The sequence below is a fragment of the Larimichthys crocea genome, chromosome XXIV (assembly GCF_000972845.2).
Source record: "Larimichthys crocea isolate SSNF chromosome XXIV, L_crocea_2.0, whole genome shotgun sequence".
NCBI classification, from domain to species: domain Eukaryota; kingdom Metazoa; phylum Chordata; class Actinopteri; family Sciaenidae; genus Larimichthys; species Larimichthys crocea.
In genome coordinates, this window is record NC_040034.1 from 11,378,315 (window position 1) to 11,390,411 (window position 12,097).

The window sequence follows — 12,097 nt, forward strand, 5'->3', positions numbered from 1 at the left end:
AAAAAACATAATATCTATTAATTGACCATTTATGTTCTTTCTATTTATATATCTTCTGATGGACTTTCTTACAGCAATCTGTCTTTGCCTTATGTGTGTTCACTCTGGCTCTCTTGGCCCCGGCTGGATGCATCATGCATAACGTCTCAGAGTACCGGCAGAGATCAAGTCCCAGACCATGACTTCTGCAAGAACTCTGCATTCAGGAAGACACCAGTGCAACCAAATATTGTGTACATATCCCACCAATGTGTAAAGTTTTATAAAGAGAAGTAAAGTTTTATTAGTCTGAAGCATGATGAAAATGTCCCTCTGTATAAAGACTTTGATATGATAACTGCTGTGGTATGTTTTATTTCTAAAATAAGTGAATTAACAAAACAATTGCTGACTGATCTGATTACTGAAATGTTTGGACAATGCTTAATATTTGCCTCAACACAAACAGTAGCACAGTGGGGTCATTTTGGGTCCTGACTGCAGTGACATGATGTTGCTCCCAGTCAGCTGGAGAAGAAATGGAAACACTCCAACAGTTCTTGGCAGAAACTATAATGGGAAGGGTCTGTCAGTGTTCAAGACACTGAACTTTGTTTATCTTTCAGTTTTGCTCCTAGAAAATGATACAGAACCTAATTTAGAAAAGGCAGCTATTATAGCAGACATAAAGAATGCAATATATGTGACTTTATAGATAATAAATAAATACATTTAATGATAATTTATTCTTTAAGACCTTCAGGTGATCATGGGGATTAATTTAGTCACTGCTTGTTATTACAATTAGAAAATGTAATATAATATTTACAAAAGAAAAAGGAAAGGAAAAAAATCTAAATTCCTAAAACATGAAAACAAAAATGTATGTGAAGATATATTTGTCATCCAGGATATGTCACGATTACGATTATAACAATGACAACCATCTGTTGCATGTTTAGCCTTTTTTTTAAATATGCAACACATATACACAAATGCGCAGGAATATCTCTATAAATACACTCAGGTCGGTGTTTTTTTCCCCTCCTATAATCACTTCACAGTGGGCTGAAAGGGTTGTTGGATTTCTTGAATGACAATTTGTCAAAGCCGGATCAGTCCATTTGGAAAGGTGTACTGTGGCAGATGTATACGAACATTTCTCTACCGCCACGGAGCAATCAAATTCTTAGAATTAAAAAAACGACTCTCAAAATGGGTCTCCTTCGGTTCAATTCCTCTAAAAGCTCGCCAAAACGACCGCACCACCGCTAAAAAAGCCACAGCGTATAAATCCATCGCGCAGAGTGGTACAATCAAGCCGAGCCTGGGCTGCAAGGGGGGTATATTCACTTTTTCACGACTGAGGGAAACACAACGCCGGGGAGGAAAAAAAAAACACTAAAACAATTGACAGTCTGGGTTTTATGTGTCACCAAGTGTCTGCGAAATGTCTACGAAGGCAGAGCAGTGTAAGTACGGCTGTGTGAGTGTGTGTGTGTGTGTTTTTCCTCCTGTCTTGTCATAGGGGTTTGGAAACTGGAAATGTGATTTTTGTTTTAACCAAGAAAAGCGTATGAGGGGAGCTGTCCTTGGTGATGAAACCGCGGTTGCCATGGCAGGTTGCAACACGTCCTCTCACTGCAGAGGATGGCTGGAGGGCTCAAAGCACAGAGGAACACACTGTATAGGCTATATATCTGTGTATTTCTCGGCATATTTAGAGAGACAATTCCATGTGTTAGATAGCACAGTCGTCATGTTATTTAATTATTTGTTTTTTTGATTGACGTGGTTGGATGAGGTGCGTGCGAAAAGCGAGGTGTGCTGCTGGATTCAAGGTCGACCTGGCAGATTTATTTATTTTTCTTAGCGAACAAATATGGTGGCATTAGATTGATCAATAATGTGGATTAATCACACCTTGCTCCTCTTTCCTCCGATTGCTTTGGAACAGGTGGAATACAGCCTATGTGTTCAGATTGTCTTCCATGTTACTGAATGATTTCTGCACACTTCTCAATCATCTTAGACATAAAATATGGGGTCAAACTTGGTGTTTGGGGCTTCCATCTCAAGTGGCTAAAAGTTGTGTGTTGCTTATTTTGTTTAGTGGTCAGTATATGGAAGAATTAATCCGGCTAAGGATGAACCCTGCTCGTGTGATTACACTTCTGCTGTTAAACAACACATTACAACAGCTGTTATGTGTTTAGGCATCACAATGTGTTTAAAAATATAACAATTTTTAGCTGTAAATGTAAGAAAAATAGAAACATGTGTGCTGTAGTGTGTATTGCAGCACAGGCTTTTACCACACAAAGCCTGCAGCTGTTATTTTTTATTTTAGGGTTTGTCATTTACAGGTCAAGGAAGAAGCTAAACACTACTGCCCAAAGTCACAGAAATTGGGTCAGCGATCACCCATTCCAACTTATTTTAACTTGCATTCAGCAAAGCAAAAAGAACCAGTAACACATTCATACCTAAACCGGTGACCTGAGGGAGTGGTTCAATATAGAAAGCAGCAAAGGACTCATTGCTGAAAATGTCCCTCAGCATTATCTGTTAAGGGATGAGTAAGCCCTCTCTTGTATTCACCCCCCTGAGCAGAGTTTCCCAGCTTGTCTTGGGACTTGAACTGGCAACCTTTTGTACACAAGCTTGTTTCTGTAAGCAATAGTTCACCGCCTCCTCTGGGGCTTCCTGTGACCTCACTAGTATACCAAAAAGGTCACCTGGTGAAGGCCAGAGAGCCATGGGAACACAGACTCTTTGTTTGACTTGATAATTGGAGCGTTATATGCTGCACGGTGTCTTAGATTAATTTTAGCCAGGCAACAACAACAGAAGCTTCATGCATGTCTCTGTGCTCAGATATTTTTACCCTTGATGATAGTCTCACTAGTGTTGATTTTGCTTGTTACTCTGCTCTTTATTTTGTCTAGTTGCCTCTAAGATACGATACTTGCAAGAGTATCACAACCGTGTGCAACACAATATTTACCCTGTGCCCTCCGGAACAGACATTGCAAACACACTGAAATACTTTTCCCAAACCCTGCTCAGGTAAGTACCCTGCTCTGGAGCCAACAGGTGAAGTAACAGACTGTAGAATGTTTGATATTTTAGCCTCCTTCATGATCAGAAAACTGACAGTAGCTGACACACTTTCTGAAAGGAAGGACAGTGACACCATTAAAGGGATAATGTGAATTACGCATGTCAAAAGGAAGTTAGTGAAGTGGCCTGACAGATAGTAGAACATAGAGACTGTAGGATGGAGGTATGGTGTTTTGTTAAAGCAGCGATAGATGGATCAGTGTTTATTGATTCAGTGGACGGCTGCTAGATGAACAAACATTTCCCTGGGGCAGCCTGTTGTTGTGTCCTTCCCAGAGGGGCTGACGGAGAGGGAAGCTCCTCCAGCTCGGCTGTTGCAGGGTCAGCCTGCTCCCCTGGGTGCTGTGGAAGCCTAAGGAAGGAACAGCATGTTATTTCCTCCTCCAACACAGGTCAAGTAGGCAGCCATTTTGGACACATCTTATTTCATGATGTGTCTTTTCCCTTTCTATATTTAAATGCACTGCGGTGGAAGGATACGTCTGTATTTAAAATGGTTTGGTTTAGCGGTGTCCTAACTTATTCGAGCTAATTTACAAAAAGGCTTGAATTACTGCAGGCAGAACTTGTATGTCCTACTTTTATCATTATTATCAGCTTATGGTGCAATCTATTTGAGACTGGCAGTCGGCCTCAATTCTACACTTTATGCCTCTGCTCCAGAAGGATTATTTCTCTGCTGAATGATGATCACAGAGTATCCTGGTTACTTTGTGCTTTGCCGAAGAGCTGCACAGCACCAGTAGTGTTTTAAACATGGGCTCTCATATGTCTTGGAGCATGGCAGGACTGTGGGAAATCTGTGTAAACTCGAGTGATTTTCGGTGTCATTTGAGTGCGAAAGGAATCACTCGCTATGATGGCACTTTTAACAGTTCCTTGATATTTCCCCACCCCCCGAAGCAGAGCCTCTTAGCTTTAGATATGCAAAGCAAATAATTCCCTCCCACCATTAGAGGGGTCTGGTTTCCCCAGCAGGGACTCTAGGATTATCCATACGCTTGTGCCTTCTGAAGTTTGGTGTGAAGAGAGAGAGAAAAAGAAAGACAGAGAGAGTGAAAGAGAGAGAGAGAGGAAGTGAGAGTAGTGAGCCTTGAAAAGTGAGTCATATTTCTGGAAAGAAACACTAAATTGGCCAAAGGAGCTTGTTGTTGATTCATACCACCGATTTTAGGGTTCAGTTTTTCTATTCAGTGACAATTATATATGCCTCCTTAAAGAAGAGGCTTTTGTCAGTCAGACTGAGCCACGTTGACTTTGTGTATCACTTGTAAGAACTGACTGTAGGGATCAGAAATCATATGTAGCGTTGTCTGACATTGGTTTAGATGTGGCACAGTTTTGTTTCCACCTCACACACCTGAAAATCTGCTAATTTAGAAAGTGTGATCATGCTTTGAATTACTGCTACACACATAGTCAATGATTTTGTACTGACAGCGCAGGGTTTGACAGTCAACGTATGTCATGTGTCTGTATCAGTGCATTTCTACATGTGTTTTATGTGTCGTATATGTTTGTAAATTTTTGTGTCGTTTGTATGTATGTATGTATGTGTGCACATATGTGTATGTCTTTCGTGTGTATATATTCAATGTGTGCGTGTGAGTGTGTCTGTTTATGTCTGTTCATTGTTCAAAAGAATGATGTTTTCTATATGAGAAATGGGCAGTGAAAAAGTCATACTCTGAGATACAGTCTGTTGTTGTGAATAAGTCTTGTTTGAGTTTAAGCTGCATAATAAACGCAGCTTTTATCAGTGAATCTACACTGACTAAAATCTTACAGAGTATAACTTTGAGGGGATAAGTCAGAAAATGTTACATTCTGCTGTTGACAGTATAAACTGTTAAGCTAATGATATGTTCAAAAATCTTGAAATGAAATGAAATCCCCTTTCTCACTTGCCGAGAATGCTGTAACTCTACTTTTTGAGTGACCTTTCAAATTAAAACTACAAAAAACAAAACAGTACATCAGCATTTATAATCTGGGCTCTCACGATAAATCCCAATCATTTACCTGATAGAACAGCTTAGCTCTTTGATAATGTGCAGTAAAAAGAGCAATGCTCTCTGGCCCCCCCTTCCCCTTCCTCCACCCTAGATGCTCCACACTCAACCCAACTAGTTTTTTCCTTTTGTTTTTCCTCTCTTAAAATTGAGTATGTCCACCACCTTTCCCAGGGGACAGCAAACACAATTGTCCATCCTGCATTAGCTCACAAACATAATGCTACCAGTCATCTCCCCCTGATACAACCTATTCCTTTGTCATTATAGTTTTTCCTCTACCGTAGATTAGTTGTTACATTTATTTTAGAAACCTGAATCCATATGCCTGTTGGATCTCATTATTTCTCCTGATGATACTGATACAGTATCATAACGTATGCATACGGACATTATTTCTCTGGTGCAATAAACATGTGCTGTGACCTAGGAGCACTTGATCTAACCTCACACACATGTTTATTACTGGCTGAAGCATGTTTCAAAAGTGTCACCTCTGTATTTTCCCGAACCAATTTGGTGTCACGCCCATCCTTGACAGCCCCACTAAAGACAAGGAAATTTATTTTTTATTTTTTTCAAATTCCACGGCTCATTGGCCTTTTTCGCATGGTAGCCTCTGACCTTGCTGATTGGAAGATGGCAGCCATCGAGGGACAGTCATTTGCACTGTACCTTTTTGGAGAAGTATGGGGTTGCCACTGAAAACATGCCATTTTTTATATTTTTGCTCCTTGTCACCAGATACGCATGAGATGCAGTGATCATTGCAGTTTGTGCTCATGTTTTTTTTGTTTTCCAAGTGCAAAGATAGACAAAACAAGATAAATTGATTTAAAGTCACTCTGAACAGACAAAGCAGGGAAAAATTGCCCGTGCCTTCAGTGATACAGTCAAATAGTGAGACACTGCATCCTATGTGGGGTTTATCTGGGTTTGTTTTTTTCTATTTACGCTGTCTCTGTAGTGCCATTTCAATGTAATGTGCTGTTTTTTTGTGTCTTTGTTGTCTCTTTTTTTCCCTTGTTCCCTTCCCCTACCCTCCCTCCCCTCCCCTCCCGCCCCGGAGCAGCATTCTGTCCCGCACAGGCAGGAAGGAGAACCAGGAAGCTTCCAATTTGGCCGTGCCCATGACCATGTGTCTTTTTCCTGTGCCATTCCCACTCACCCCATCTCTAAGACCACAAGTCAGTTCCATCAACCCTACAGTTACTCGCTCCCTCCTTTACAGCGTTCTGCGCGATGCCCCGTCAGACCGCGGGGGGCAGGGGCAGCAGAGTCGGGACGCTCAGCTCTCAGAGTACCCCTCTCTGGACTATCAGGGCCTCTATGTGACCCTCGTGACCCTGCTTGACCTGGTGCCCCTGCTGCAGCACGGTCAGCATGGTGAGTCAAGGCCCCAGTGCACCACTGTTTGTCATCATCATCCCCGAGCCGTCTGGCCTCTGCATGAAGCCACTGCTGCTTTTTTGGCCTCTTTTGTAACTGGAGAAGAGAAGTCCTGCTGAGGATCTTGAGGGATGCATGGGGGTGATTGGGAGCACGCTGGATCCTGTCAACTTAATCGTTCATAAGCCATTGGATACCCCAGATATAGGCCTTCTCTTCTGTGTATCATACTTGACTGCATGTTTGTTATGTAAAGTGGGAGAAATGTTTTAATTATGTTGTCATGTGCAAATATATAAGTTAAACGAAGAAGCACACATAGGCAAATGTAATGTTTTATTTTTTTTTAATACATTTAGAATAGAGCTGAGAATGACATATTTCCACACTGTTTTTCCACGGGCTCAAGGCTGCATCACAGTCAGTGCTCTTGTTTTTCATGAATATTTTACCACTGTTAAAAAAAGCTCAAAAGCATGAAAACCCATCTCCTTGACTAGAATGCTCTACTTTTCCTGAGGGCAAACCTTACTTCAGTGGCTTTTAAAGAAAGCTCATCGCCCTTAACTGAACCTCATATTCCAGATGTTCTCTTTTTTTTCCACTGTTATACTGTTAAATGGCTGAAATGTCATGTAACTTTGACATCTGTGGCTGCATACAGTATGTGAATACTGTATGTACCGTTAATTGAATGAGTGTCTGTGTATCTCTCTTTGTCTTTTTTTTCCTTTTTTTTTTTTTGCCTTTTCACTTTCTCATCAGATCTGGGACAGTCCATATTTTACACAACAACTTGCCTCCTGCCCTTTCTCAGTGATGATATTCTCAGCACTTTGCCCTATACTATGATCTCCACTTTAGCCACATTTCCCCCTTTCCTCCACAAAGACATCATTGAGTACCTGAGCACCTCTTTCCTCCCCATGGCTATATGTGAGTATAAATGAAAAAAAAGATAGTTGGTGATTTATTCAATTAAAATGTTATGCCATTAAGTCCTATCAAGTTATCAAGCAATAAGCTTTGATATTTAACCCAAAACTTAAACATGAGTTACATAAATCAATTCTAGCATCTATACTACTATCGTAAATCATTAGTAATTACCATTCTTTTTCTCCTTCTCTTCATTGCATGTCTGTAGTGGGCTCCACTCGGCGGGAGGGTGGAGTCCCAGCCTATGTCAATCTGTCTGCCTCCTCCATGCTCATGATTGCAATGCAGTATACCTCAAATCCAGGTAAACCATTGTTTTGAAGCATGTGTACAAATACACCCCACACTGTAATGGTGTGTAGTAACGGCTCTCTTCTCTACTTCTTTCTAGTATATCACTGTCAATTGTTGGAGTGTCTAATGAAGCACAAACAGGAAGTATGGAAGGTACTCTAAACACATAATGCAGACATACAGTCATTTGTGTTCTTGGGATTTACTTTCTATATTCTATAGACAAATATTGATGTGTGTATTGCAGCGGTTGCTATGAGAAATTAAAACGGTTAACAATGTTAAACAATGATTACCATGTGAGCCCAGAAAAAACTACAGCGCCAATGAAAGAACTATAAGCAAGTCTGCATGGCTACTTCATTTAAGGAATGAAGTAAGTTTTAAAAAGGTTTTAAATAACTGTCTAAAAACACATGAAGGAAGCTACGTTACTTACTATTAAGAAAGGCTGTCTTCATGGGCAATATATTTTACTTATTAGAGTACTAACAAATATCACCGAGACTTTGAATGAAGTTAAATGAGATCTTACATCTGGAACAAAACCTGGAATTTCATGCTTTCACTAACTAGTTAAATATCTTTGAAAACACTGCCTGGCCAAAATATAAAAACTCTCTACACAATATCGTATTGCTCACGTGAACTATGTTCACTTTTGGAGAAATCCACACTTTCTTGCTGAAACAGAAGATCTTACAAATGTGTGTTCAATATGAGGCTTGAGTCAGAAGAGCTTAGCTTTGTATAAACACTGGAGAGAGGAGGAAACAGCTACCCTGGCTGTGTTTAAAGGTAAAAAATAAAAAGCTAATCAACCCATACACAAAAACTGAAGTATAAAAAAACAGCCCAGAAGTATCCAGAACTTGTTTGTACATGACCTTCTAAGCTAAGTTAAAGGTCTCCTGGTGCTAGCTTCATATTTAGAGACATGAGAGCAGTATGGACTTCAATGTTTCATATATATTGAGCAATGAATGTCCTCAGGCAACATTTAGTCTTTACCTAATGGATATAATAAAAAATGAAATAAAAAACTTTAAATTGTTGCCTTTATTAGTATGCAAATGTATTTGAATATCATTGCATTTGTAATTACTGTTGATGTTTTCATACTGTGTCCAGGACCTTCTTTATGTCATATCTTATGGCCCATCCCAAGTAAAGCCTCCAGCAGTACAGATGCTGTTTCATTACTGGCCCAACTTGAAACCACCAGGAGCCATCAGTGAATACAGGGGGCTACAGTACACAGGTCAGACTCTTAATGTCACATCTGCTGCTTGATCTGTCCTTGAGCTGACTAAAGGTCTAACCTATTCCCTATTTTCTCCTTTTTCCCATTCCCTACTGCCAATCTTCTGTCTCTTTTTAATTTCCTGGATCAGCCTGGAACCCCATCCACTGTCAACATATCGAGTGCCACAATGCCATCAATAAACCTGCTGTCAAGGTGACTTCAGTCTTAAATATATTAAACATTAACTCTTAAATCACTGCTGCATTTATGGCTGTTGATTGCATAAAAAAAGATCCCACATGCCGTCTGCAATGCCTTGTTACCGTAAGAGGATAGATTAGTAGGGCTCTGTGTATATAAAAGCTGCATCCCTAGAGAGCTTCAACTGGGATGCATGGGGCATGTGCCAGATTGCCTTGCAGAGTTCAACCGAGCGTATAGGCCTGTTTACTTTTGTGAACCCCTCTGTAAATAAATCAGTGCATGCCCAGGCAGCTGTGGGAATGGAGTAATGATATCAACTTCTATGCGTCTTTACACCGGACCCTGCTGCTGCTGCTGCTCTGCTTTATCAGCTCCGCCTGCCTTTACTCAACTGTGTTCAAATCTGACAAATAGAGTAGGAACAGGGGCACGGACAGGGGCCAGATTTCAATTACCAGGAGCAGGGAGGGGGGCACAGGGGGAGGGGGGCTTAATTGGAAGCGATGACCCCACGCAGCCCTTGAGGGTAGGGTGGCATCAAGTGAGCGCAGTAAATTACAGTGCGCCATCTGAACATTGAGGCCATGAGCATTGAGGTTTAGCACAGGGCCAGGCACAGGTTGCAAGAGAACAGAGCGCAGCATATGCACGCAGCCATCCACACAGAGGCGTGGGGAGACAGGTATAGGTGTGGCATGATTTCTTGGGCAAGACTGTGATGTACTACCCTCATATACTAGTAGTACGTGAGAGAGACAAATGGAAAATGTTAGCTGCATTAAATGTAGTGTTTTGCATGCTATTCTAAGGAACTGTAAGAAAATTATGAATTAAGTATTAATTTAATTAAGAAGGGAGAAGGGGGAAGGGGGAAGGGGTACCATTTTTTTTTGGCAAGAGTCTATAGGGGTTGAACTTTATCTCTTCAGAGCACATCATTTGACAGCATGTCCAACTGCAACAGAAAACATAACAACAGCGAAGAAGCTAAATGTATCTGTGTGTTTTACATAAAGTCACAGTGACAGCTCGTGGTTTAAAAATAGAGAATGGGTGAAATGTTTGCTTCACAGGATACATCATTTTGTTATGTTTGCTATAAATTCAGTTGGTGGATTCATGAAAATTGTCATTCCTTAAAAGTATACCCTCTTTTTGTTATTAATGGCAAAATCATTTGTATTACTTATATAGTGTTATATCACTTTTTGTGATTTAACACATGTATTAATTTGTGTGCAGTCAATTAAAGGAACAAAAATAGTTTCTTGCGTGGAAATAAAACATCAGCATATTCACCTTTTAAATACCACGTCCATATTCTAATGCCACCTGTCTTACTTTACAGATGTGTATAGATCCTACTCTTTCTGTTGCCCTGGGAGACAAGCCACCTCCTCTTTATATATGCGAGGAGTGCAGCCAGAGGATAGCAGGGTATGCATCTGTTTCACCTCTTTTCTCCATGCCCCGGATCCTCCCCCTCCTTCAATAAGATGCCATTCCAAACATGCATCACCTACTGCCTGCCTCATTATTCCTCATGTTAACCCAGGGGAAATACATCGCCATGGTTACATAATTCTCTTGTGCTGATAATGAGATCATCACCACAAAACACCACAAAACTACGCAGCCACTTGTTTCCCTTTTCTCCAGCATGTAGGAATATATATATATATATATATATATATATATATGGTTTGCCTATAACTCAAGTATTATTTACACCTTTCTTTGACCTTTTCAGAGACCATGCAGAATGGCTTGTTGATGTTCTCCTGCCTCAAGGTGAGAGATCGCAAACACAAAGGAGTTTCTTTCAGCCGGTCTTGCTTCCTGCAGACAAAGCGACATACTGTATATACTGTACTGTATATACAGTACATTTTTATTTATTTTAATATATTTAATTTAATCTACAATATACAGAAGCGCTTACTTTGGTTCATTTTTTCAAATTTGTCTTTACAGCAGAGATATCTGCCATATGTCAAAAGAAGGTAAGATATTTGTATTGCAACATGAACATTAATCACTGTTTACTTTCTCTTTTGCTCATATTCAGTGTGATCTATCCCATTACAGCATGATATCATACTGAATATTATCCAGTGATTTTCCATAATTGTCCATTTTTTTTTATTACTGATCAACCTCATCTTGAAATTAATGAAGTCCTGGCCTAGCCAGAGCACCCGAAACTCAGATCAAACAGTACGAATGCTTCAAATTGTAGTGTCACTGAAAATAGCAACAGATTGAACCTGATATTTCATGAAATCCATTTTACCTGTGATCCGTAGCAAGGTCATTTATTTATGAACCTGAAATGTTTTCCTCATTCATCGGAGCAGCTCTGTAAAGGCCAAATCATTTCAAATGAAGCTGCTGGGGCGTGATGTTTGTTCGCTGTTGTTGAACGCACTGCTGAGGGCAAGTGCTCCCTGCTGGTTTCCAAGGAGACACCGGAAAAACCGAGTGTGAGATAATCTCAGGTATTCTAAGCAGTCGACTGGTATTGTCAGGGGAAACAGCTGGCCTCTGTCCTGGTTTGTCCAGCAGTTTATAATCCATAGCCCCCCTCCTGATCAGGATTTGTCACACTCATTTCAGAAAGCCCTTTAAACTCCTACCTGGATTTACAGCAGCTCTGTCATCATTAACTGAGGCATTACTCTTCATTTGAGAGTAGCCACTTATAAATACACCCTGATGCTCAAGATAGAACATACTGTAAAGAACAACAACATCAGTAATTTCAGGGTTTTTTTGTCGTTGAAAGCCAGACAGGTGAATGAGAAAGCCCACCATCAGAGGACAGATATGTTAATTTGATAGGGAGCACTGCATCCCTCTAATGGCACAAGATTAGAGGCTGATCAGATTAGGATGGCTCCCTTGTGCCATG

At 40.5% G+C, this 12,097-nt stretch overlaps 1 protein-coding gene across 9 annotated transcripts in view; it reads left to right on the forward strand.

The window, feature by feature from the left end:
* The first annotated feature begins 1,110 nt into the window (after window positions 1-1,110).
* Window positions 1,111-12,097, forward strand: part of unc79 (unc-79 homolog, NALCN channel complex subunit) — a 33,214-nt gene continuing 22,227 nt past the window's right edge. For 5 of the 9 annotated variants that reach the window (XM_019279529.2, XM_019279531.2, XM_019279532.2 and 2 more), the window contains exons 1-11: window positions 1,112-1,451; window positions 2,928-3,048; window positions 6,187-6,500; window positions 7,269-7,439; window positions 7,651-7,746; window positions 7,834-7,889; window positions 8,868-8,997; window positions 9,131-9,195; window positions 10,535-10,623; window positions 10,937-10,977; window positions 11,161-11,189. In XM_019279529.2, coding sequence (XP_019135074.2) covers window positions 1,430-1,451; window positions 2,928-3,048; window positions 6,187-6,500; window positions 7,269-7,439; window positions 7,651-7,746; window positions 7,834-7,889; window positions 8,868-8,997; window positions 9,131-9,195; window positions 10,535-10,623; window positions 10,937-10,977; window positions 11,161-11,189 — 1,134 coding nt within the window. In that variant the 5' untranslated portion in view covers window positions 1,112-1,429. Of the gene's footprint in view, window positions 1,452-2,927; window positions 3,049-6,186; window positions 6,501-7,268; window positions 7,440-7,650; window positions 7,747-7,833; window positions 7,890-8,867; window positions 8,998-9,130; window positions 9,196-10,534; window positions 10,624-10,936; window positions 10,978-11,160; window positions 11,190-12,097 lie in introns of those variants that run through there. The other 4 variants (XM_019279534.2, XM_019279530.2, XM_010748933.3 and 1 more) reach the window with 4 other exon arrangements.